This window comes from Pipistrellus hanaki (assembly GCF_964339955.1).
Source record: "Pipistrellus hanaki genome assembly, chromosome: 4".
Taxonomy (NCBI): domain Eukaryota; kingdom Metazoa; phylum Chordata; class Mammalia; order Chiroptera; family Vespertilionidae; genus Pipistrellus; species Pipistrellus hanaki.
The window spans coordinates 84011198-84033117 of record NC_140506.1 but is presented as its reverse complement, the minus strand read 5'-3'; the positions used below and the strand labels follow the sequence as shown (position 1 = coordinate 84033117).

Sequence of the window (21920 nt, the reverse complement as noted above, 5' to 3'; positions counted from 1 at the left end):
AGCGCTATATTAGAAGGCCCGTACCAGTCAGCATTGTACATGATTTTCCCCCTCTTGAAGAATCCTGTACTTTCCCCTCATTTGATAACAAACACAACTTGCCCTCTTTGAAACTGGGTCACCTTTGAAGTGAAACGTGACCATGGTCACTCACTGCCTCCCCCCTAGCAGCAGCAGGGACTAGTTCCCTAAAGCAAAGGTTGGGCTATTACCCAGGCGGGGAGCAGTGGGCCCACGTGCAGCTCATGGGTGCTGTCTCAAGTCATTGGGGAATACATGTTCCTGGACAGAGGGAAATGAGAATGACGTGCCAACGACAGGTCTAACCCGTGATGGCTCATGGTGAGTGGGACTTAAATGATGAAATGGTCTAGGGGTGGGGGTGGGGGGCGGGTTTTGTTCACTGAGCCCCTGGGCACAAAAGAAGACACAGAGCCAAGGAGAATGTGCTCATCCTACATCCAATGCTTTAAAAATTAATCTGGAATATGAGAGATCTGAGGGTAATCAATAATGAGAGACACCCATTTGTCGGAGCAGATAACCAACACCTGTGGTGACACGGGCCAGGCAGAAGAGAAGACATTCATGGCTTCCTATTTCTCTCTTTAGGAATCCACTTTTGATAGAGCTCAGGTAGAGAAAAACACTCAATCCAGATCAAGAAAGCAACAGGCCAGTGATGATGGCAATGGAAGCACCACCCATTGCTGGGGAGGTGGGGGGCAGGCCTCCCTCCAGGGCAGGGGAGTGTATTGGGCACATCTGCCCTTGTACTGCCAGATTCAACATTTCACAAGAAGCTAGAAATCCAGACTCGGATGGCAAATAGGATTTTAAGTGATGGTTACTACTTCTGTTAATAAAAGAATGCAGGCTGTGTACCACCATGGCCCGCCAGCTGCCAGCCCACAACATCTGGGATGACAAAGAGGCAGCCAACACACCTGCACGGGACTTCCCAAAAAGAAGCAGGGTCAGAGTAAGTCAACTAGGGGTTCCTATAGAACGGTGTGGTTTCAGACTCCCAAGGGAACGTGGACTAAGATTCAGAAGCAGAATGTATGACTTCTGCATGCACTCCTGATGTTCCAAAGAAAGTTCCAGAGGAGCTGGGGGCCATGCCCAAACACCAACTGTGCGCCAGAATGTTTCTCATTGGTGCCTTCCAGACGCTGAGCTCTCCTGGCAGTCTGGGGAAAGGCCCACCTGGATAGAGTACCTGGCACTTAAGAATTAGATGTGATGCCCTGGCCAGGGTGGCTCAGTTGGTTGAAGTGTCATCCCATACACCAAAAGGTCATGGGTTTGATTCCCAGACAGTGCACATACCTAGGTTGCAGGTTTGATCCCTGGATGGGGCACATACGGGAGGCAAACTTTGATGTTTCTCTCAAAAAAAAAAAAAAAAAAAATCCCCAGGTGAGAATTGGAAAAAAAAAAAAAAAAAAAAAAAAAAAAGAATTAGACATGATCACACAGAACTTCCAAATCTGGACTGTTCCAAAAGACAAGACTTTTGGGAATCTCTTAAACCCTTTTTTTTTTTTTTTGCCTTAAATCTTATTGAGGATTTTCAATAAACTGTGTCTATACAATTTCCCCCTCACACTGAAGATAATGAATCATCTCACCATCTTGGAAAGTTCTTCGAAGGCAGAAACCATGTTTGGATACTTCTTTTATATCCCCAACAGTACATGACTTTTAAAATTCCCAGCAAACATTTGTTGTGTTGAAACTTGTAATCAAGTCCTGTTAAGGCCCACTGAGCTTGTTCCTCTGCCCTCTGTCCTCTTTGCAGGACAAATATAGACTTATTGTAAAAGATGGAAGAGAGACCCTACTGTGCAGTAAAACCTGGAAGTTGGTATATTTGAATAAATCCCCTGCCCACCACTTCTTTTTCTTGCTTTTTAGGCTGTGGTTTCCTGAAATAAAACACAAAAAAAATCCCAATTGTTGGAAAGTTCTGCTTAGTGGGGAGGTATTATTATTGTCATTCAATCAAACTATTATTATTCGCACAATGCCCAAAGAAAGTAGAAAATGATGCCTGTTGCACTTTCAAATATTGCTTTAATCCTGTCTTATGCAGGTTGCCCTCTGCACAGCCCTCCAAAGCCTCATGCAGTCTCTAGAATTTGCCCAGCCTTTGCTCCCAGCTAGCACTAATGTGGCCACAGACCAGTTTTCTAGTTTTGAGAGTTTTGAAGGCTATGGCTTAAGCCTGTCCATTCTTTCCTGCCATGGGGTCCTCCATTCTGCCAGCATTCTCTCCTGCCGCCTCCGAAGCTGCAGATCAAGCACACACACTGACAGCACCTCCACCTCTCAATGCCACCTGTTTCCAATTCCACCCTCCCAGGCACCCACCTGGTCATCCCTTGAGAGATGCCCAACTGCCAGGGCTCCAGTCCTGGCTCCTACCTCAGAGTCACTCCATGGTCCTCCCTAAGCTATGTAACCCTTCAGCCTTAGTCTCTGCTTCTGTACAATGGGAGTGCGAGCAGCAGCCACTTCCTAGGATCCTGAACAGATCAAGTGAGGCTGTTGAGGATGAAGTGCTAGAAACACAGGCATGCTTCATAACTGCAAGCAGCTGCCGTTACCTCAGCCCCCGGAGTCACTCGAAACTGTTCCACCTCGAGGAGCCGCACTGGAAAATTCCCCCTCTGACCACAACTTTCCCCCCTCCTTCCCCGGGGCACTTTTCATCTCAGGATTCCCCCAAGACTCCAGATCCCATATTCCCCTGCCCCATTGCTTTTGCTGAAGAACAACCTTCACTCCTCAACTTTAATATGGAGAGTTTTCCACTGGACTCCCAACGCCCCCTCCACCTAGCCTGTAAAAGCCTGTTCCCTCAGTAGAGGAGGTGGAAGAATGACAGGTGGTGAAAGGGGAAATGAGACCTTCATCAAAGTGCTAAGGAGAAAAGAGACTCAATGGGCTTTTGTTTACATATAAATATATCTGTGGGTTCTTGGTCCCAGGATACTTATTAGCTTCCTCCTTAGAAGGAAACACTGAGATTTCTCTACCTGGAAAGTGCATGAAAGTCTCCCAAGGGGCCTGCAAAGATGCACAGCGTCTGTCCACCCCCGCGGGTGCAGGCTGAGCGCAGGGCCTGGACTGACTTCACAAAGCTTGGAAAGATCTGCTCTACCCGGGTTTGCAAACACAGGCCCAGCGCCACGTGGGGCTCACCTCCTATCTCTGTAACTAAAGTTTCACTGGAGCACAGTCATGCTCACTCATCCGCTGGCCTGCAAAGCTAAAATATTTACCCAGAAAGCGTGCCAACCCCTGGTCCAGACCAGCAGGAACAATTTGGTGATGAAATCGGGCTCCACTCAAAACAAACCAGAAAGGAAACAAACTGCTACTCACGGCCACTTTTCCCCTAAAAAAAAAAATCTGCTTTCCATAGTGGCAGCGTGGGAACTGCCTGACCAGCAGAACCAGCGATTATGCTGGGAGTCAGAGTGGCCACTTCCAGGCAGTGGAGGGGCGGTGATGGGGAAGGTGTACAAGGAGTCTTCTGGGTGCTGAGATGGTCCACATCTCGATCGTGTGTGTACACACATACACAAATTCATCACTTAAGATTCGTGTACTTGACTATATGAACACTACACCTCATAAAAAAACATTTCTGATTGAAGCCACTGACCAAGGAAAAACATGTGCAAGTCACACTAAAAATTCTGTGATACAATCCAGCAAATGCATTCCTCAGGATTTACCCAGAAAGTGAAAACTACATCCGCATACAGATATTTATTAGCACCTTTATTTATAATTGTCCAAAACAGGAAGCAGCTAAGATGTCCTTTAATAGGTGAATGGGTAAACTGTGGCACATCTACACAAAGGAATGATTACTCAGCGCTCAAGAGAAATGAGCCATCAGGCCATGAGAAGTCATGGAGGAACCTAAGTGCCTATGACTAAGCGAAGGAAGCCAGTCTGGAAAGACTACACACTGTTTGGTTCTGGCCACATGACCTGGAAAAGACTGAACTACGGAGACTGTAAAAAGGTCAGTGGTCGCCAGGGGTTGGGGGAGGGAGATTGACTAGGTGGGACACGGAGGATTTGGGGGGCAATGAAACTAGACTGTATGATACTGTAATGGTGGACGCATGTCATTATACATTCGTACACGCAGAGCATGAACCCTGATGTAAACTATGGATGTTAGTAATAATATATGGCTTCGTCAGTTGTAACAAATTATGACACTAATGCAAGATGTTCATAATAAGGGGAAATTTGGGGTGGGGAGGGGCTTGTGGGAACTGTATTTTTGCTCAATTTTTCTATAAACCTAAAACCACTCTAAAAAAATGGAAGTGGGTCAGGGAGGGGTATTTTGTCTAGGCAGTACGTGGTGTAAATCGGGGAAGATGATGTCCCATAGACACATACCCCTTTCCCACAAACTTCTAAGTCACGACTAATTTGGGGATGGGGGGGGGGGGGGCTGGTTATATTAGCAGTGATCTAAGAGTATCTTTAAAATTTGCCTTTTATTTTATGGTTAAACGGATAAGTAAATTGGACTCAATTTGAAAACTGGACTGATTTTCAAGACTCTCTCTGGCTTGCATTCCTCACCCAACGTCCTATTTTAAATTCTTCATCATCTTTCAGGTACTCTAGAAAAGCTTTCTGCTTTTCCCTGCAGCAAAGGTCTGGGGTTTACTTTGCCACCACAAAAAGAGCATCTGTGATGACATCTAGCATCTGCTTCAGAGAAATTCGGGGCAGGAGTGGGAGGGTGAGGATGAAACAGGATGGCCGTGTGCTGATCACGACTGAACCCCGGCAACCGGCACACCACGTCATTGTTCTCTGTACTTTTATGTAAATTTGAATTAAAAAGTAGAAAAATAAATCAAGGCATTTTTCATTGAGGCCAAACGCCTTTCAGAATAAACCTAGCCCATGGGTTGATATTCTGGGGCTATGTGTGATTAAAATAAAAATAAAAAAATAAAAGTAGAAGAAGGAGGAGGAGGAGGAGGAGGAGGAGGAGGAGGAGGAGGAGGAAGAAGAGGAGGAGGAGGAGGAGGAGGAGGAATTTTTAAAAAAAATCCAGACCTAAAATTCTCCAATTGAGTAATTGGCCACTACAGTTGGATGCATGAGGAAAATTCCAGAAAGGAGGTCCTCTCTTCTGCACTTACCAGTCCCTCTGCAAAGAAAGGGCCACTGCTATATGGAGTACAAATGCCTACTTTCCCCCACAGCCCAGTCCCCACCTGGACAATGGGTACAGTGAAGGCCAGGGAGGCTAAATCAACATTTGAGCCCCATCCTTGCTGTGTACCACCCTGGATGAGCTACTAAACTCAGAGCCTCAGTTTACTCACCTGTCAAATGGGAGACCATTTACCTCAGATGTCTGAGGCTTCCAGGAGATAAAATACCCAGGATGCCAGACCACAGGGTGGTTGTGGCTAATAGTATTTGACTTAATAACAGTCAAGATTTTTGAAAACAGAAGAAAATTCGGAGAAGCCTTGACTAGTGATGTCAGACATGCTTTTCCCCATTGTTAAAAGTGAGAAGGTGCTACTACTTATTTCTTCAGCCCTGACACCCACTTGGAGTCAGGTGGCTCTTCTGCTAGCAGCAGTATGATACCATGAAATGTGGGCAGAAGGGGACCCCAGTGTGAGAGGAAGACAGCTAGGATGACATCTGCCTCTTTCAGCCATTCTCCACCTGCCAGCCTCCCGTGTGCCCTGGAGCTTGTTAGGAATGCAGGACCGGTGACCCCACCCCAGACCTCCCGAGCCTAAATCTTCATTTTAACAAGACTCTAGTGATTCCTATCCTCATTACAATTGATGAGCCTTCCTCGGCTCCCTTTTCAAGATAAACCAGTTCCAGGATCAAAGCAGAGAGCGACGGAAGGATCCCATGCCTGAAAACGCAGCGACCCCTGCAAGCCTTCAGAAACCCCATGCTCCAAGGATGAAGCACCTGGGTGCAATCTGACTTTTCTTCTTTAGAATGCTCCACAGCAATGCTAGCACCATCATCCTTCAGACCCTGGTTTCCCGCTTCAAATAGCACATCCTCCTCCTCCCCCGACTTCTGAGCTGGAGACTGCCAAATTTTCAGACTGTTGGGATGCCTGAGTCAATGCTGATTGCTAAGTCCTCACAGCTTTGATTCAAAGGTCAGCACAACAGTGGTTTGAGTGTGGAAATGAGTAAAAGAACTGACTTCTCTCTGGTCACTACCGTATTCCCTCTTTTTAAAGAGATTCCAACCTTAGAGCCTGAATATGCTCATGCTACAAAATGAAAGTGAACCCCAGGGACAGTCCATGGGCCCCTGGACGTGGCCCAGGCTGGGCCCTGTGTGGAACCCTCTCCCCTCTGCCCGAAGCACCCGGGGATCCCCACCCAGGCCACACCCTCCTGCTGCTGCTGGACTCAGGGATCAGATTCCTTAGCTAAAGACCCAGAGTTTTTGAGTACATGATCTGAGTAGCACTATTTACAGTCACCAAAAGGTGGAAACAGCCCAAATGTCATCCACAGGTGAGTGGATGAACAAAATATAGCACATCCATACCATGGAATATTATCCTATACTAGTGGCCCGGTGCACGAAATTCATGCACATTAAAAGGGAATTAGAGGAAATATTTTAATATTGCTATTTGCCCTTTATAGTAGAAGTGTCAGAGATGAAAGAAAATTAGTAAAATGTATATAAAATCTCCCTCCTGTTAGAGTCTGGGCATGCAGGGGCCCACCACACACATGCACTTTAAAAATGCAGGAGACTCAGACCCAGCTGGCCCCAGCCCCATTGGGTGAGCCTCAGACCCAGCTAGCCCCAACCCCATCAAGCTCCTCTGGGCAGGGGCACAGCCTCAGGTCCCCCAGCCTGGTGCTGGGTGGGGAGGCGCAGTTTCAGGTCCTTCGTCCAGCCCTGCTGGGCGGGGGATGCAGCCTGAGGTCCCCTGGCTATGAAAAAGAAAAAGCAGTGAGTGCATGCTACAACATGAAGGAAGCTTGAAAACGTTCTGCTAAGTGAACAAAGCCAGACACAAAGGTCACATCCTATAGTATTCCATTCATATGAAATATCCAGAATAGATAAATCCATAAAGACAGGAAGTGATTAGCGGTTGCCAGGGCTGGGGGATGGGAGAGGGAGAGTGGAAACTGACTGCCTAATGGCCATGGGGTTTCCCTTTTTGGAAGACAAAATGTTCTGGCACTGACTGATGGTAATGGTTGCACAACATTGTGGATGTATTAAGTGCCACTGGAACGGTTCACTTTAAAAGGGTTAAAATGGTCAGTTTTACATTGTGTGTATTTTACCACATTTTAAGAGATAAAAGAAAGGGGAGGAACAAGAGACATGACCTTCACTGGCTCCCCTTTAGAAAGAAGGCAGCAGAGCAGGGGTGAGGTTGGGGGGGCGGGATGTCACTGAGGACTTGTGTGACGTGGGCAAGTGACTTAACCTCTGTTTGTTGAAAGATGAGACAGAGGCAAAAAACCAGGACTACAGGCTTTATTAGAGGAGAAGGACCCTGCCAGGCTGCCCCGAAAGGAGGAGTAGCAGCACATGCAGAGGGGGACACACCTTTTGAGGGGAGGAATGGGAAGGATTGGGCTTATGGTGCTCAGCACACGCTGATTGGTAGTTTCATGTAAGGCACATGATTAGGCACTTAGGGACTTAGGGTATTTGGCAGGTGCTGACTGGTGGTTCAATGTACAGTCCATTGAAGGTGCCTGGTTAGGTGCTCAGGAATGTCCAGGCCGCAGGTGCAGGCTACGACATACTCCGCCCACCAGTTGGGGGAAGGGAGGATCTATCATGTGTGTGTCCCAGTTTCCTCATCCGCAAATGGGATAAGAGTCAGAGGTACTGCAGTGCACAGCCCGGGGGGAGGAGGGGGTGCCATTTGATCATGTTCCTTGGAGTCATGCAGTACATGCCTGCGCGGCCATATACACTGGTGACAGTACCGATGGCATGGGCTTGCTGGGAAGATTTCATGGGAATGGGATTGCATGCAAAAGGTCTTAGAAGACTGCCTGGTGGACAGCAAGGGTTCTGTTAGTGCCAGCTAATTAATGGGAGTGACCATCCCACCACCCTCCTTTTGTGTAAGGCAGTGCTCCACATGGGAATCACCTGGTTCAAGCATGTTAAACTTGCCGAATTTGACATGCTTGAGTCTTGTTGAAATGAAGCTTCTGATTCAGGAGCTTGGTGGGTGGGGAGGGGCCTGAGAGTCTGCATTTTAATGAGTCCTCAGGAGGTGCCAGTGCTGCTGGTCCAGAGACCACCCTCAGGGGAGAGAGTTAAGCTGTCGCAGGCTGTGTGAGTTTCCCAGGCAGCAGTAACAAAGCACCAGAAACTAGGTGACAGAACTTTCCCTCACCGTCTAGAGGCCAGCAGTCCAAAATGACGTGTCAGTAGGGTTGGTTCCTTCTATGGGCTGTGAGGGACCCTCTGTCCCAGGCCTCCCTCCTGCCTTCCGGTGACAGCTGGCACCCTTTCAGTCCACAGCTTGTAGCCACATCATTCTGATCTCTACCCCCATGGTCAAATGGCCTTCTCCACCCGCCATGGCTGTCTTCATATGGCTGTCTTTTCATAGGATGCCAGCCATATTGGATTAGGGGCCCACCCTACTGCAGCATGACCTCATCTTAACTAATTACATCGGCCAAGACCCTGTTCCAAGTAAGGTCCCATTTCAAGATACTGGAGGCTAGGACTTCAACATACCTTTTGGGGGAACGTGACCCTGAGGAAGGGACATCTTTTCTAGTCCGCAGGAAGTACAGACGAGTGGCTGCCCTGATAGCAGAATCAGCTCCACAACCTGTCAACCTATAACACCTGCCTTGGGACAAAGGCACCCAAAGAAAAGAACTGAGCCAAGAGGGGGACGAAGAGCAGCTCTGCAGAGGACCGGGTGCTGGGAGAGGTGCTGTGAACTGCAGAGGGTTGGCACAGAGGCACTTACGCAGGTGATGTGCTGCTGGCAACGGGCGCATGCGCTATCGGCCAGCTGCCCGTCCTGGAGGGAACCGACTCCCTGAGGAAGGGTCATCTTTTCTGGGTCGCAGAAAAGTATGGGCTCACAGCTGCTTAAATGGCAGAATCAGCACCAGAACCGAAGTCTTCACTCAGTCTCAGCCCAGAGTTTTCCGCAGATCAACTTGGTGACAAGAGTGACTCCCCAGCATACAACGGGATGATACTCAGCCCTGCTTGATGCACTTCCTAGCCCTACAGCCTGAGGGCTGACACAGGAGATGAACCCCGGCTGGGGCTTCTACACTCCATTCTCCAAAGGACCCAGGGTTCCTTGGAGAAAAGGCGATTCCAGGGGCAGGTGGAGAAATGCATACGAGAAGGCTGGGACCTCGACACAGCCCAGGTAGTAAGGAAGCTGTCAGAGACACAAGAGTCGGGTCAGAAAGACTCAGAAGCCAACAGGAAGGGGCTCCCACTGGCCAGAGGTGCGACAATTTAAGCAGCAATAAGACTGTCTTATCCATGAGTCATGTGATTCTTTTTTAAATATCTTGATTTCAGAGAGGAAGAGAGAGGGAGAGAAAGAGAAACATCAGTGGTGAGAGAGAATCATTAATTGGCTGCTTCCTGCACACCCCACACTGGGGGTCAAGCCAGCAACCATGGCATGTGCCCTGACCAGGAATCAAACTGTGACCTCCTGGTTCATAAGTCACTCAACTGCTGAGCCAGGCTGGCCAGCCAGTCATGTGATTCTTAAACTGAACCCTCAGTGGTCAGCTGTAGGGGATGTTGGGGAATGATCTCGTTACTTGAACAAAAAGGAAAAATAAGAATCAAGTATCTATTATGCTATTTTTTCTATAAAGTATTTCTTGTAATGACTATATATTTGAAGAAGGAGGGTTTCTCTTTCTAGATTTCTTCGGCTCACTGATGAAGACTGAATGATAGAATTAGAATGCCCTCATGATGCACCCCCCAATGTTAAAGAGTAGCAGCTGAGGACACCCAGGCATTAGGAGCTCCCTGATGAAAGAATACATTAGAACCACCCAGCCCAACTGCTCCCAGACCCTGAACTTTAGGTTCAGTGTGAGGTAAGAAATACTTATTACCTTTTTAGGTTTGGGGGTAATTTGTTATGCAGCAGTAGCTAACTACTACAGGCTCTAATGCTGAAAACTTTGAACTGTGTAAAACCCATGTTCTATTTTGTCAGGTGATTTCCAAGGGCGGAAAGGACAAGGCGATTGGGTTCCTCTAAGAATCAGGGTCATAAAATGAAGGCTTACTTAAAGACAGCTGGGGGTGGGAGGAGAGCATGAGGCCAGCTGCGGTTACACTCATCGCTTTTAAACAGGAGAGTTGGAGTTACTAACTGAGGGAGAGAAAGAGAGCAGAGCAGCCAAGGACTGACTTTCCAGAAGGCAGGACAGGAAGTCAGCCGACAGAAAGGTATATAGAGCAAGTGACACCCTGGAGAGGCTAGACGTAAGCAACCTGGATTCCTGCTTGTTTTCACCCTTGTTGTGAGTAGGGTGCTGTTGGTTGGTTTGCACTGGAAGTAAAAAGTAGAATTCACACATTTATGTGCTTTTGTTTCTGAAGTGCTGCTAGATTCTGCTAGAAAGTGGGCAGGATTTAAAGGCATAGAATATTAGCTCTCACGTGGGCTTGGGTCTATTACTTGGCTCTTGGGAGCTTCCGTTTCCTCATTTGCAAAGTGGAGAGAATCCTGCCTTAAATTGCGTTTCTTTTTCTTTTTCTTTTTCTTTTTTTTTTTTTTTTTAATATTTTAATATTCTGGGAATCAGGATACATCCACTAATGTTTTCAAATATTAATAAGGTATTTATTTTCTACATCCCAAAACTATAAAGGAACCAGTGTATTTTAAAACAATAGCACCTTAGGAGCAAAGAGCCCACTTATAAATTATTTAATGGGAGAACTGAGTGAACTCATATTAATTTTATTCAGCAAATACTGATCACTATCACAGCCTGGCCTGTGGGGTCCCATTAAAATTCTGTCTTCATTCTTCATAACAGTCTGTGACATTTTAAGAAATAATTGTGCTTTCTGATAACAAAAGGATGTTCCAAATCCAGCCAACTGGTTTCTGCCCCAAAACTTGGAACTGACTCCTCTTTTTTTTTAATATATTTTATTGATTTTTTACAGAGAGGAAGAGAGAGGGATAGAGAGTTAGAAACATTGATGAGAGAGAATCATTGATCAGCTGCCTCTTGCACACCCCCTACTGGGATGTGCCCGCAACCAAGGTACATGCCCTTGACTGGAATCGAACCTGGGACCCTTGAGTCCACAGACCGACACTATCCACTGAGCCAAACCAGTTTCTGCTGGAACTGACTCCTCTTTAAGGAGTCGTGGATTCCTCAGGAGGTAAAGAGAACCAAAGACCAAAATCCAGCTCAGTTGGTTAGGTGACATCCCATGCATCAAAAGGTTGCTGTTTGATTCCTGGTCAGGGTATATGCCCAGGTTTCAGGCTCCATCCCCAGTAGAGGTCTGCAAGAGGCAGCTGAACAATGTTTCACTCTCACATCAGTGTTGAGAGAGAGAGAGAGAGAGAGAGAGATAGCAAAACCTGGGGGCTAAGATGCAGATAAGAAGTAGTGGAGGGGGAAAATGCCATTCCTGGGCTACATTTAGAGTGACAGAGTGGCAGATCTGGAAAACAAATGTTTTTTTTTAGAACAGAACATCATTTCTACAGCGTTTCTGCCCCAAATCATGACTTGGATCCAACCATGAGAAACATCAGACAGATCCAACTTCAGATACAATAGCTGGCAGCCACTCTTCGGACCTGTTCATGTTGTGAAAGATAAAGAAGAAAGGCTGATAGCTGTTCCAGAACAACTAATTGCAATGGGCAAGAACTGGGGGGGAAAGACATTGGACTATGAATTCTAGATTAGAATATTTCTCAGTTTCCATCATACTTTGCTTCTGTAAGAGAGTGCCTTGTTCTTGTAATACACAGTGAACTACTTAGGGGTCAGAAGCATGGTATGTGCAACTTACTTTTAAATGCTTCAAAAACACACACTTACATACACCAAAGTGTTAACACTCATCAGTTCTTTGTACTATTCTTCCTATTTTCTGGTAATAGCAATTTTGAAATTATTTAAAAGAAAAGAGGGTGTTGTTGTTTTTTTTAAGTCTTTACAAAGACATTGATTCAAAATATTATTTTCCAACTTTGCATATTTTGTTGCTGTATTTTACAGTTCTTTCATCTGTGGGTCCATTAGCCACCAACACTCCCAAAACACGGAAAGCAGAACACTTTATAATTGCCGTGCATGCATACTTATTGTTTGCAGATGAATCTGGTAGTCAAAACAATGACTAACACTGCAATTGAAACTGCAGTTGACATTGTCTAAGGATATAGGACTGTATTTGTAATCAGCACATACATGTCTTCAGTTGGTTTTCAAAATCGTTTTAGAAGTATGCAATTTTAATAAATGGAGCGTAAAGCAGCAGCACCACATTAAAAAACCCTAATATTTAGCCAGGCACCGTGCTAGGTCCAAGTGCAGTAACAAAATGGACCCCGTCCTGTCCTCACGAACATCTCTGGGGACGAAGGGGCAGAGAAGCAAACAGGCAATTTCAACTCAGTGTGAAAGGTGTCACTAATGGGGCAAGAAGAGTCACCATCAGAATGTTCAACAACTCACACAGCACAGCCACTGTCCAATCAGAAAGGTGGTGCAGCGTCCCACCAGCTGTCCATACTGTTCCAGGCACCAACCCTTCAGTACAGGATTCAGGCAGGGCATCTACACAGTTCTTGGTCATTTACTGACATTTTAAGAAAACCCAAGATGTGGACACAACAGTCAGTCATCAGGCCTGGGGTCAGACCCGGGGCTGCAGGGGCTGAGAGAAGGGGCCCATGGCTCAGGATAGGGGGTGCTTCTTAGCAGTGATGAGGATTAAGATCTAAAGGATATGGGATTCCTTTGGGAGGGGATGATTAAAATGTTCTGCAATTGGACAGTGACAATGGTTGCATAACCTTTTGAATGAACTAAAAACCACTGAGTTGTACACTTCAAAGGGGTGACTTTTATGGTGTGAGGATTATATGTTAAAAACAAAGTTTTAAAGACATTTTAAGATCTAAAGGACAAATTTAGGCAGCAGAGAGCAAAGGGTATACAAAGACTGGGGGATGAGCAGGAACATGGGGGCTCAGGGTAGGTAAGTATCCTCCATGAGTGGCCAGGCACAGCCTGACCCCCAAGGTTGGGCCCTCACAGGCTGGCAGGGGGGGGGGCAGTGAGGGTTGTGTAGGCTGGCAAAGGGGGCAGTTTGGGATGACCAGGCCAGCAGGGAGAGGGCAGTTGGGGGTGACCTGGCTGGCAGTGGGGGGCAGTGAGGGGCAATCAGGCTGGCACGCAGAGACAGTGAGGGGCGATAAGGTTGGCAGGGAGGGGCCAGTTAGGGGCAACCAGGCAGGCAGGCAAGTGAGTGATTAGGAGCCAGTGGTCCAGGATTGTGAGAGGGATGTCTGACTGCTGGTTTAGGTCCGATCTCTGGGATGTCCGGCAGTTGGACATCCCTCAAGAGGTTCCGGATTGGAGAGGGTGCAGGCTGGGCTGAGGGCACCCCATGCATGAATTTCATGCACTGGGCCTCTAGTATACTATGTGATTCCAAATATATAGCATGCTGCAAAAGGCAAAAGGAAGGAGACAGTGGATCAGTAGTTGCTGGGGGTTGGAGGGGATAGTGAACAGGTGGAGTACAGAGGATTTGGGGGTAGGGGGGCACAATGGAAATAGTTTATATGATACTGTAATGGTAGGTGCATATCATTACATTGTCCAAACTCATAGAATGAACACCACCAAGGATGAACCCTAATGTAAACTATGGGCTTTGGGTGATTATGATGTGTCACTGTAGAGTCATCGATTATAGCAAATGTTTCATCTGGTGCAGATGCTGATAATGGGGGAGGCTATGTGTGGGAAGAGGCAGGAAGGTATATGGGAAATCTCTGTTCTTTCACCTAAATTTTCTGTGAACCCAAAACTACTTAGAAAAGAAAATTTAGGAAGTAAAATTAATACAACAAAAAATTTATTGAGGTGAAATTCACATCACATAAATTAACCATTTTAAGAGAACAACTCAGTGGCATTTAGTATTTCACAATGTTGTTCTAAAACATTTCCAGCAGTCCAGAGTAAAACCCCACCTGCAGCTGCACTTTCTCCTCATTCTTCCCTCTGCAACCCCTGAAAACCACCAGTCCGCCTTTTGTCTCTGTGCTGAGTCAGATTTCAAATGTGACCCATTCCAATTTTTAGATTTAAATTCACATTCAAATACTTCCCTGGACTAAGAGTATCTCTGAGGCTTAGAGGCAGTCAGCTGACTGTCCTTTCGCATTTTCTATTCCAAAGTATTTAAAATTCAGGGGACAGATACATCTGTATTGAGATGCGGGGAAAACGTGAGGCTCTATTAACCTATTTGTGGCTATTTCTGAGTCATTCTGGAAGCCTCCTTGCTCCTGTGATGAGTGAGGAATGAGTCACTGGCCATGGAATACTCCAGGCTGAGCCCCAGTGAGCATTTCCTTGGGGCTGGCAAAGGGCTTTTCCCCTTGGGTTCCAACCCGCATTCATTGAGTTGGTCTTTACTAAGGAAATGTCATTGGCATCAGCACTGGCCAGAATAGATAGCTAAACCTACCCCCACCCCAATGGAAGTGAAACACACGCGCGCCAGTGTGAGCATCCCATACTAGTATTTACCCGGAAACAGGCAGCCTGGAAACGTGTTCCAGACCCTGGGTGGGCTCACAATAGGAGCCTTTCACACTCAACGCCTGCTGAGTGAGTAAGCATGTTCCCATAGAGAAGTTCCGGCCCTTCCTTTATCTGAGTTCCCTGGGAATGCCGACCTGGGACCCTGCCTTCCACCACCTCTCTCCAACCTCAGAAGCCCCAGACCGGCACCTGGAAGGATCTGGACAAAGGTCAGCATGAACCGAGTTCCCTTATGCATCCCTGGAACACAACCAGCCCCACCCACCAGCATCTTCTGCCCTTCATGGGCCTTCTAACAGACCTCATTGCTTCCTTTCTTGCCCAACTGGCCACATGGCAGTCACAGGCAGCTTTCTCAAGTGCCAACCAGATCTGACCACCTCCTGCACATCTACAAAGATTGTCCGTCAAAAGCAGGCAAAATTCCAAGGCCCCCCCACCCAGCCCCCCAGGGGCATCCTCAAAGCCCTCCACATCCTTTCCCCTAACAAACCTCCAACTATGCCTCTTCCTCCCACTCTCCCCCTGGCTGATTCCCACACTCCCTGGAATATACCTCACCTCAGGGCCTTTGCACTTGCTGTTTCCTCTACCAGAACTCTCTTCCTGTGGCTCTTTTCCATGCCTGGCTCCTCCTTCACAATTAGGTCTCAGTCCAAAGGCACCTCCTCAGGCCTCCTCGGAGCCCTCCGTGACCTAAAGAAGCCTCATAGCCCAGAACCCCTTTTCTCGCATTCCTCTTCATGGCACCTACCACTCTTTGATGTTCCTTTGTTTAGATCTTTACTTCCATGTTCACTGTCTTACCCCTAATTAAAATGTCATCTCCAGAAGGCCAGGGGCCTCCGTGTCCCCTAGAACTGTGTTTGACACACAAAGGTCCTTGACCATTTTTGTTGATTCAGTGAGTAAATAGGTGGGAAAAAGAACAAACCAGTGGCTCTCAAAAGGCAGCTGAGTTGGGGCCTCCCCAGCAATGTTTGGAAACGCTCTTGGTTGTCACAGCTGGTGGAGGTCAGGGATGCTGCTAAGCATCTTACAGTGCACAGGACGGCCCTTGCAACAAAGGGTGGTCAGTCCCAAACGCCAGTAGCGTCAACACTGGAATGAATGAATGAATGAATGAATGAGTTAAATCTTCCAGGTTTGTGCAGTCAAGCTGTCCAATATCAAACATTAAAGAACTTGACCAATGTCCCCTCTGATCACCAACTTCCTTTAATTGTGTAGGTCACAGTTCACCAGAAATCTCTCTTCAGTGATTTGATTGCTGGGACAGCATTCAATTTCATGTTAACAAAAAAAACAAAAACCAACCATATAAATAAGAGGAAGCTAACCAGCTGTAAATATAAGGAGTAAATTTCAAAATGTGTAATTCCGTGTCCTAATCAAAGAGAACTGAAATTTGTCTAGTTCCCTGATTTTATGGGTTCCTTTCCTTGGTAACCATAGACCTTCCTTAAAATTAAATAATCAGCTTTTGGTCAGACCTGCTTATGTCTCATATTTCTATATTTTTAAAATACATTTTTAGAGTGGGAGAGGGGCAAGATGACTTGTTCCCCAAAGTCAGTGGGAACAGAGGTTATCCAGAGGGCAAGGGGTCCTCACGGATTGAGGCAAACAGACTTCCTGGAATAACAACAAAGAACAACCAAAATCTTCTCTTTGGTGTGTGGGAGCATGATGTCTGTGTGTGCCTGTGTGTATTCCTGTGTGTGTGTGTCTGTGTGCCTATGTTAATTTCTGAGAATGATGGGCAGCCATGAATGTAACATCTGTCCCCTCTCCTTCCTTGTCCCCAACCCCAGCAGCTTCCCTGGGTCAGTGTCAAACACAGAGGTGTCAGGAATGCAAGGAGTTCCTTTAAATGCAAATTTTACTTATCCAAATCCACACCCTAGAAAGAGATAATAACCTAAGTCAGGGTTCTCAATCAGGGTCCACTTTACCCCTAGGAATATATCTACCTCACAACTCTGGGAAAGGGGGAGCGGTGCTGCTGGCACTTAGTGGTTAGGGACCAGGGGTCCTGTGAAGCCCTGCAGTGCACAGGATGGCCCCACACAGAGGACTACCCAGCCCCAAAGAAAAACAGAGCCAAGGCTTAGAACGCTGTTCTAAAAGGGGAGGGGGTAAGTCATAAGACTGAAGCCCTGGAATACTGTTACCACTGCAGTGCTCACCCCTATGTCATTCCTAAGCACAGTGTAATATAAAGTCGGACTCCAGAGCAAGCATGTCAAACTTGCGGCCCACGGGCCACATGTGGCCCACAACAAATATTTTTGCGGCCCAGCCAATGTAACGGTATGCAAGAAACATTTTAATAAAAATTCGTAACTTAATTTTTACAATATCCTGTTATACATAATTACTAATACTGAACCTTCGATAATGACTGATTACTATAATTATGTTGCATTCATTTCTCTTAAACACCTTATTCCGCAGGCCCACCATTTCTCTCCACTAATACTAGCAGTGAATATTTTAGCAGCCAATTGCCACGGCATTAGTCTTGAACTAACTTGTTTGGTGTGCGCAACAGGAAATATTTCACTTTGTGAGAACAAGAAAAATATGTTTATTTGCATTATGCTCATTAATTTGAGCAGTTATTCAGTGTCTGGTAAGTTAATGTTCAAGAAAAAAAGATTAATTTGTATTAAAATGTTCTATTATTTTATATTAAAGATTGCTCATTTATTTTAATCCTTTGTATTCAGCATATCTCTATCGAAATAAACCTACATTTCTATGAAAATTGAAGCTTTTGATTTTTTTTTTTTAGCCCACATAAACTCAAACCTTGTTTATTTGGCCCGTGTTCACTTTGAGTTTGACATGCTTGCTCTAGGGCAGGGGTCTTCAAACTACTGCCCGCGGGCCACATGCGGCCCGCAGAGGAGTCTGATCCGGCCTGCCAGGTTTTTTGGGCAGTGAGCGCAGCTGAGGTGTTACAGTAGGAATTAGTAGTTCATATAGTCCGGCCCTCCAGCTCTCTGAGGGACTGTGATCTGGCCCCCACTTTAAAAAGTTTGAGGACCCCTGCTCTAGAGCCTAACGCCCCACCCTCCCACAGCTGTGTGATGTTCGGCAAGTCACGCAACTCTTTCCTTCAATTTCTTTCATCCTGAAACCAATAACAACCATAGTATCTACCTCACAGGTTTGTAATACAGATTAAATAAATTATAATAAGCAAAACACCTAGAATAGTGCCTGCATATAAGTGCTAGGCAAGTGCTTGCTATTACTGTTTTCATTCGAAAAATCACTTCCCCTAAAACACAGCCAACAATTTCATCAGCAGCTCATTTTGAGGAACAGCTTTTGTATCCAACATGGGAAGATAAATTGACATGCAAGACTGCTTGAAAGACAAAATATTCTACTTGAGACGCTGGTTAGGGATTTGCAAAGGTAGTTTTGATTTCCTGTAAGTCTTGCCTAGGGACCTGGTCCCCACTAACTTGTCACTCCCATGGCATTCTTTTCATTGGATGGCCCCTGGGCTGAATGAGGACCAACCACGAAACGCTGACCAAACCAACCCTAACAAAGTTAGGTCCAAGGAGCCTGTCTGAGGCAAGAGACCATCCTGCTTTGGGTGGGAATCCACTGAAATCCATGACCTTTGGGTCTAAATGAATTTGTGAAGCTAGTGCCTTCAAAGCATAAACAAACTTGCCACAGGAGGGACAGTCTCCCGCTCCAAGGACAACCCCAGGGCGACGTCCTGCTCCAGCTGAGGACGTGCCTCTGCTCCGAGGTCACAGAAGTCCCATTGGGGTCAGATAACAGGGATGAAGCCCACATGAGGTGTCAGGGCTCCCACTGGTCTTGTTACATACTTTTGTCACTTGATCTAGTCCTCTTTACACAACCCTACGATGGGACTAACATCGTCCTCATTTTACAAATAAGAAAATGGGGATCCGGAAGGTGCCCTGACTTGTTCAAGGTCACTGTAAACAAAGGGTAAGCACCAGGCTTGCCTAGGAGTGACCTGCATGGAACAGCCCCTGGGTTGGAGGAGGCGGGCTGGCAGGCAGCCGTGGTTCTTGGTGAACAGAATCATCCAAAGGTTTTCAGGAAACAGAGGTTGAAGCTTCTAGGCTTCCAGGTGGCCCACAACATCCTGGCCTTGGCCTCTGGCAGCCCAACCTGGCCCAGGTAGGTAACAGACACCAGGAGTGTGTGTGGGGTGGCAGCTGGCTCTCCCAAGGAGATGAGGATGCCGTGTCACGGCCTTGTATCCTTTAGTTCCAGCTAAGATTCCAATCATGCCACTGCCCTGCACGAATTTCAGCTCTAGAACTACACTGTTCAATATGGTAGCCGTATGTGGCTGTTTAATGTCAGATGCTAAAGCAAACAGCAGTTCGCATATGAATGCTAAAAGACCGTTGGAAGGACCGTGGTTACACCAGCCACAGATCAAGTGTCAGCAGCCACGTGTGTCTGATGGCTGCATATGACAGCACAGAGAGAGTAGATTCCCATTCTAACAGACATCACACATCCATAAATATAGGCCCTTCAGGGTGTGGCCCCCAATCTCTGCTCAGACTGCTCCCCAGTAAACCACTCTCAGCTCCCTAAACTCATCTTAACTCTAGGCTTGTGCATGTGACACCCCATCCTTTTCCCCTGCTTTAGCTAACTCTCCCCCCACCCCCTCCATCCCCATTCCTCAGCTCAGCTGTCACTTCTTCCCCTGCCCAGGACAAGTGCCCAAGCATGAAACATGGTTGTAGCAGCCATGGGCATACCTACACCCTATACCCTCACACCACTGGTTTTCAACGAGGGCAAGTTTGCCTCCGGGGGGACATTTGGCAGTGCCTGGAGACATTATTGATGGGTGCTTCTGGCATCTGGTGAGTAGAAGCATGAGATGCTGCTAAACATCCTACAATGCCCAGGACAGCCCCTACAGCAAGAAGTGCCTGACCCAGAATGTTAGCAGTGTTGAGGTTGACCATCTCTGCTCTCGACCAGGCATTCCATAAAGGCAGGGGGAGGTGTCCTTATACCACACAGTCCCAGTCACCAGCCCAGAGTCTGGTCTACAGGAGGTGCTCAGTAAAGGCTGAGCTTAGATGCTGTATAAGATTCTTGCCCCAGGAACCCAGTTCTTTCACAATGTCTTTCCTTAAAGACAATCTCTGGACATTATGGTCCAAAGATGCCCCCCAAAACATGCAGGTCCTACTCCCTGAAACCTGTGAGGGTTACCTCATATGGCGAAGGGACTTTGCAGATGTGATTAATTAGCAAGTTGGCTGAGATAGGAAAGTTATCCCAGACCGTTCAGCTGGCCCTTCAATGCACTACAAGTAACCCTATAAGAGAAGGCAAAGGGAGATTTGACACGGAGGAAGAAGGTAATGTGAAAATGGGGCAGAGTATTTGAAGTTGCTACACTGCTGGCCTTGAGGATGGAAGAAGGGACCCCAAGCTGGCAGCCCACCAGATCTGGGGAAGACAAAGAACAGGTTTTCTCCTGGGGCCTCTGGAGGGTGTGTGGCCCTGCTGACACACTTTGGTTTCAGCCCTGAGAAGCTTATTTGGACTTCTGGCCTATAGAATTGTCAGCGAATACATTTCTGTTAGTTTAAGCCAACAAGTTTATGGGGATTTGTTACCGCGGCCCTGGGAAACTAAGACTGTCCTATTCCGCTCTGAGCTTTATCAGAGTTGGATCAGAGAATGTAAAAGGAATGGCATGTAGGTGCCAGGTCCCCACGCTGGCTCTGATGGCTGGAAGGAGAGAGGAGGTGCAGGTGAGTGAGTGTGGCTGAGCTTTGGGTGTTTCTAATGTGGCAGCTGCTGGGTCATCAGCAATCACGTCTGTGGCTCATTTTTCACACCTTAGTCTTGCCATCTTCTGTGATGCTGAGCCTCAGGCAGGAAGTGATTTGACCCAGGAAACTCTGGCTGGCTGGCTGGAACTAAAGCAGGGATTAGAATACAAATCCAAGTTGTCCACCTCTCCCGCCCCCTCCCAACCCCCTTCTTCTCTCCCATCGCCCTCCAGACAGAGATGATTTTCTCTGACCTTCCAACACAGCCTTAGGGTCTTTGTACCTGCTGTTCCTTCAGGGTGGAACTCCTCTCATTCAGATCTCAGCTCAGAGGTCACCTCTCCAGAGCTCCCTCCCTGACGGTGCTAAGGCAAGTGGTCTTGCCCAGTTGCTTTCTCTTTCTTCAATCACACTGTTGACTTCCTCCCAAATATTTTCATTTGCTATTCAATGTTAGGTCTCCCCCTGCTGCCCCTCTCCCAACCCCAGACTCCAGGCTCCAAGCCCTTGTCCACCTCTCCAGCCTCCTGCCTTATTTCTGTCCAGGTTGTGTCTCTAGCCCGGCATACACTAGGTGCTCAATGCATTCTGAATGAATGAATGAATTAGTGAGTGAGTGAATGAATGAATGAACGAACGTGGAATGAATTTGCAGCTTTGACGGGGATGCTTGTCCAAAGCCAGTCCAACCATACCTGATCTTGGCTTTCCGAAAGGCCAACTCCTCTTCGTTGCCAAAGTCCAAGGACACATCCTCAGTGTCGTCCACCAGGGCCTGGGATGGGGGAGGAAGTGGGGGAGGAGGAAGGAGTGGGGGGGGACACCAAAGGCGAGTGACAGACCCGCCCGCGGTGCAGAGCCCACCCTCATCCTTCCTGCAGACCCGGCCCCTCCCTTTCGGTTGCGACTTCAAGGCCGTCTCCACCCCCATGCCCATCTGGGGTCCAACCCGGCCCAGGCCCCCGCCTCCGCACCCTTCCTCCTCCTCCTAGTTTCCCTCGGCGCTCCAGCGGCTCCTCCCATCCTCACCAGCATCCTTCCACGCCCAGCATCCCCGCGGCCCTACCTGCTTCATCCTCCCTGGAGCCCACCTGGAGCCCGGTCCCCAGGCTCCTGCTCCGCCTCTCGCCCCGGAAAAGCTGGGGTGCCCCTCCGGCCACTGGCAGCAGACCCGGTGGGGTCACAGCAGCGGCCGCAGGGCCGCCTGCGCGCAGGTCTCCGTGGGGGCGGGGCG

General features: G+C 47.5%; 1 protein-coding gene across 2 annotated transcripts in view; it reads right to left on the bottom strand.

Moving 5' to 3' along the window:
* Nucleotides 1-21920, bottom strand: part of TVP23A (trans-golgi network vesicle protein 23 homolog A) — a 25937-nt gene extending 4017 nt beyond the window's left edge. The window contains exons 1-2 of one of the 2 annotated variants that reach the window (XM_084881175.1): nt 21753-21920; nt 21382-21461 (exon numbers count right to left, since the gene is read on the bottom strand). In XM_084881175.1, coding sequence (XP_084737301.1) covers nt 21382-21461; nt 21753-21761 — 89 coding nt within the window. In that variant the 5' untranslated portion in view covers nt 21762-21920. Of the gene's footprint in view, nt 1-21381; nt 21462-21550; nt 21634-21752 lie in introns of those variants that run through there. The other variant, XM_084881176.1, reaches the window with a different exon arrangement.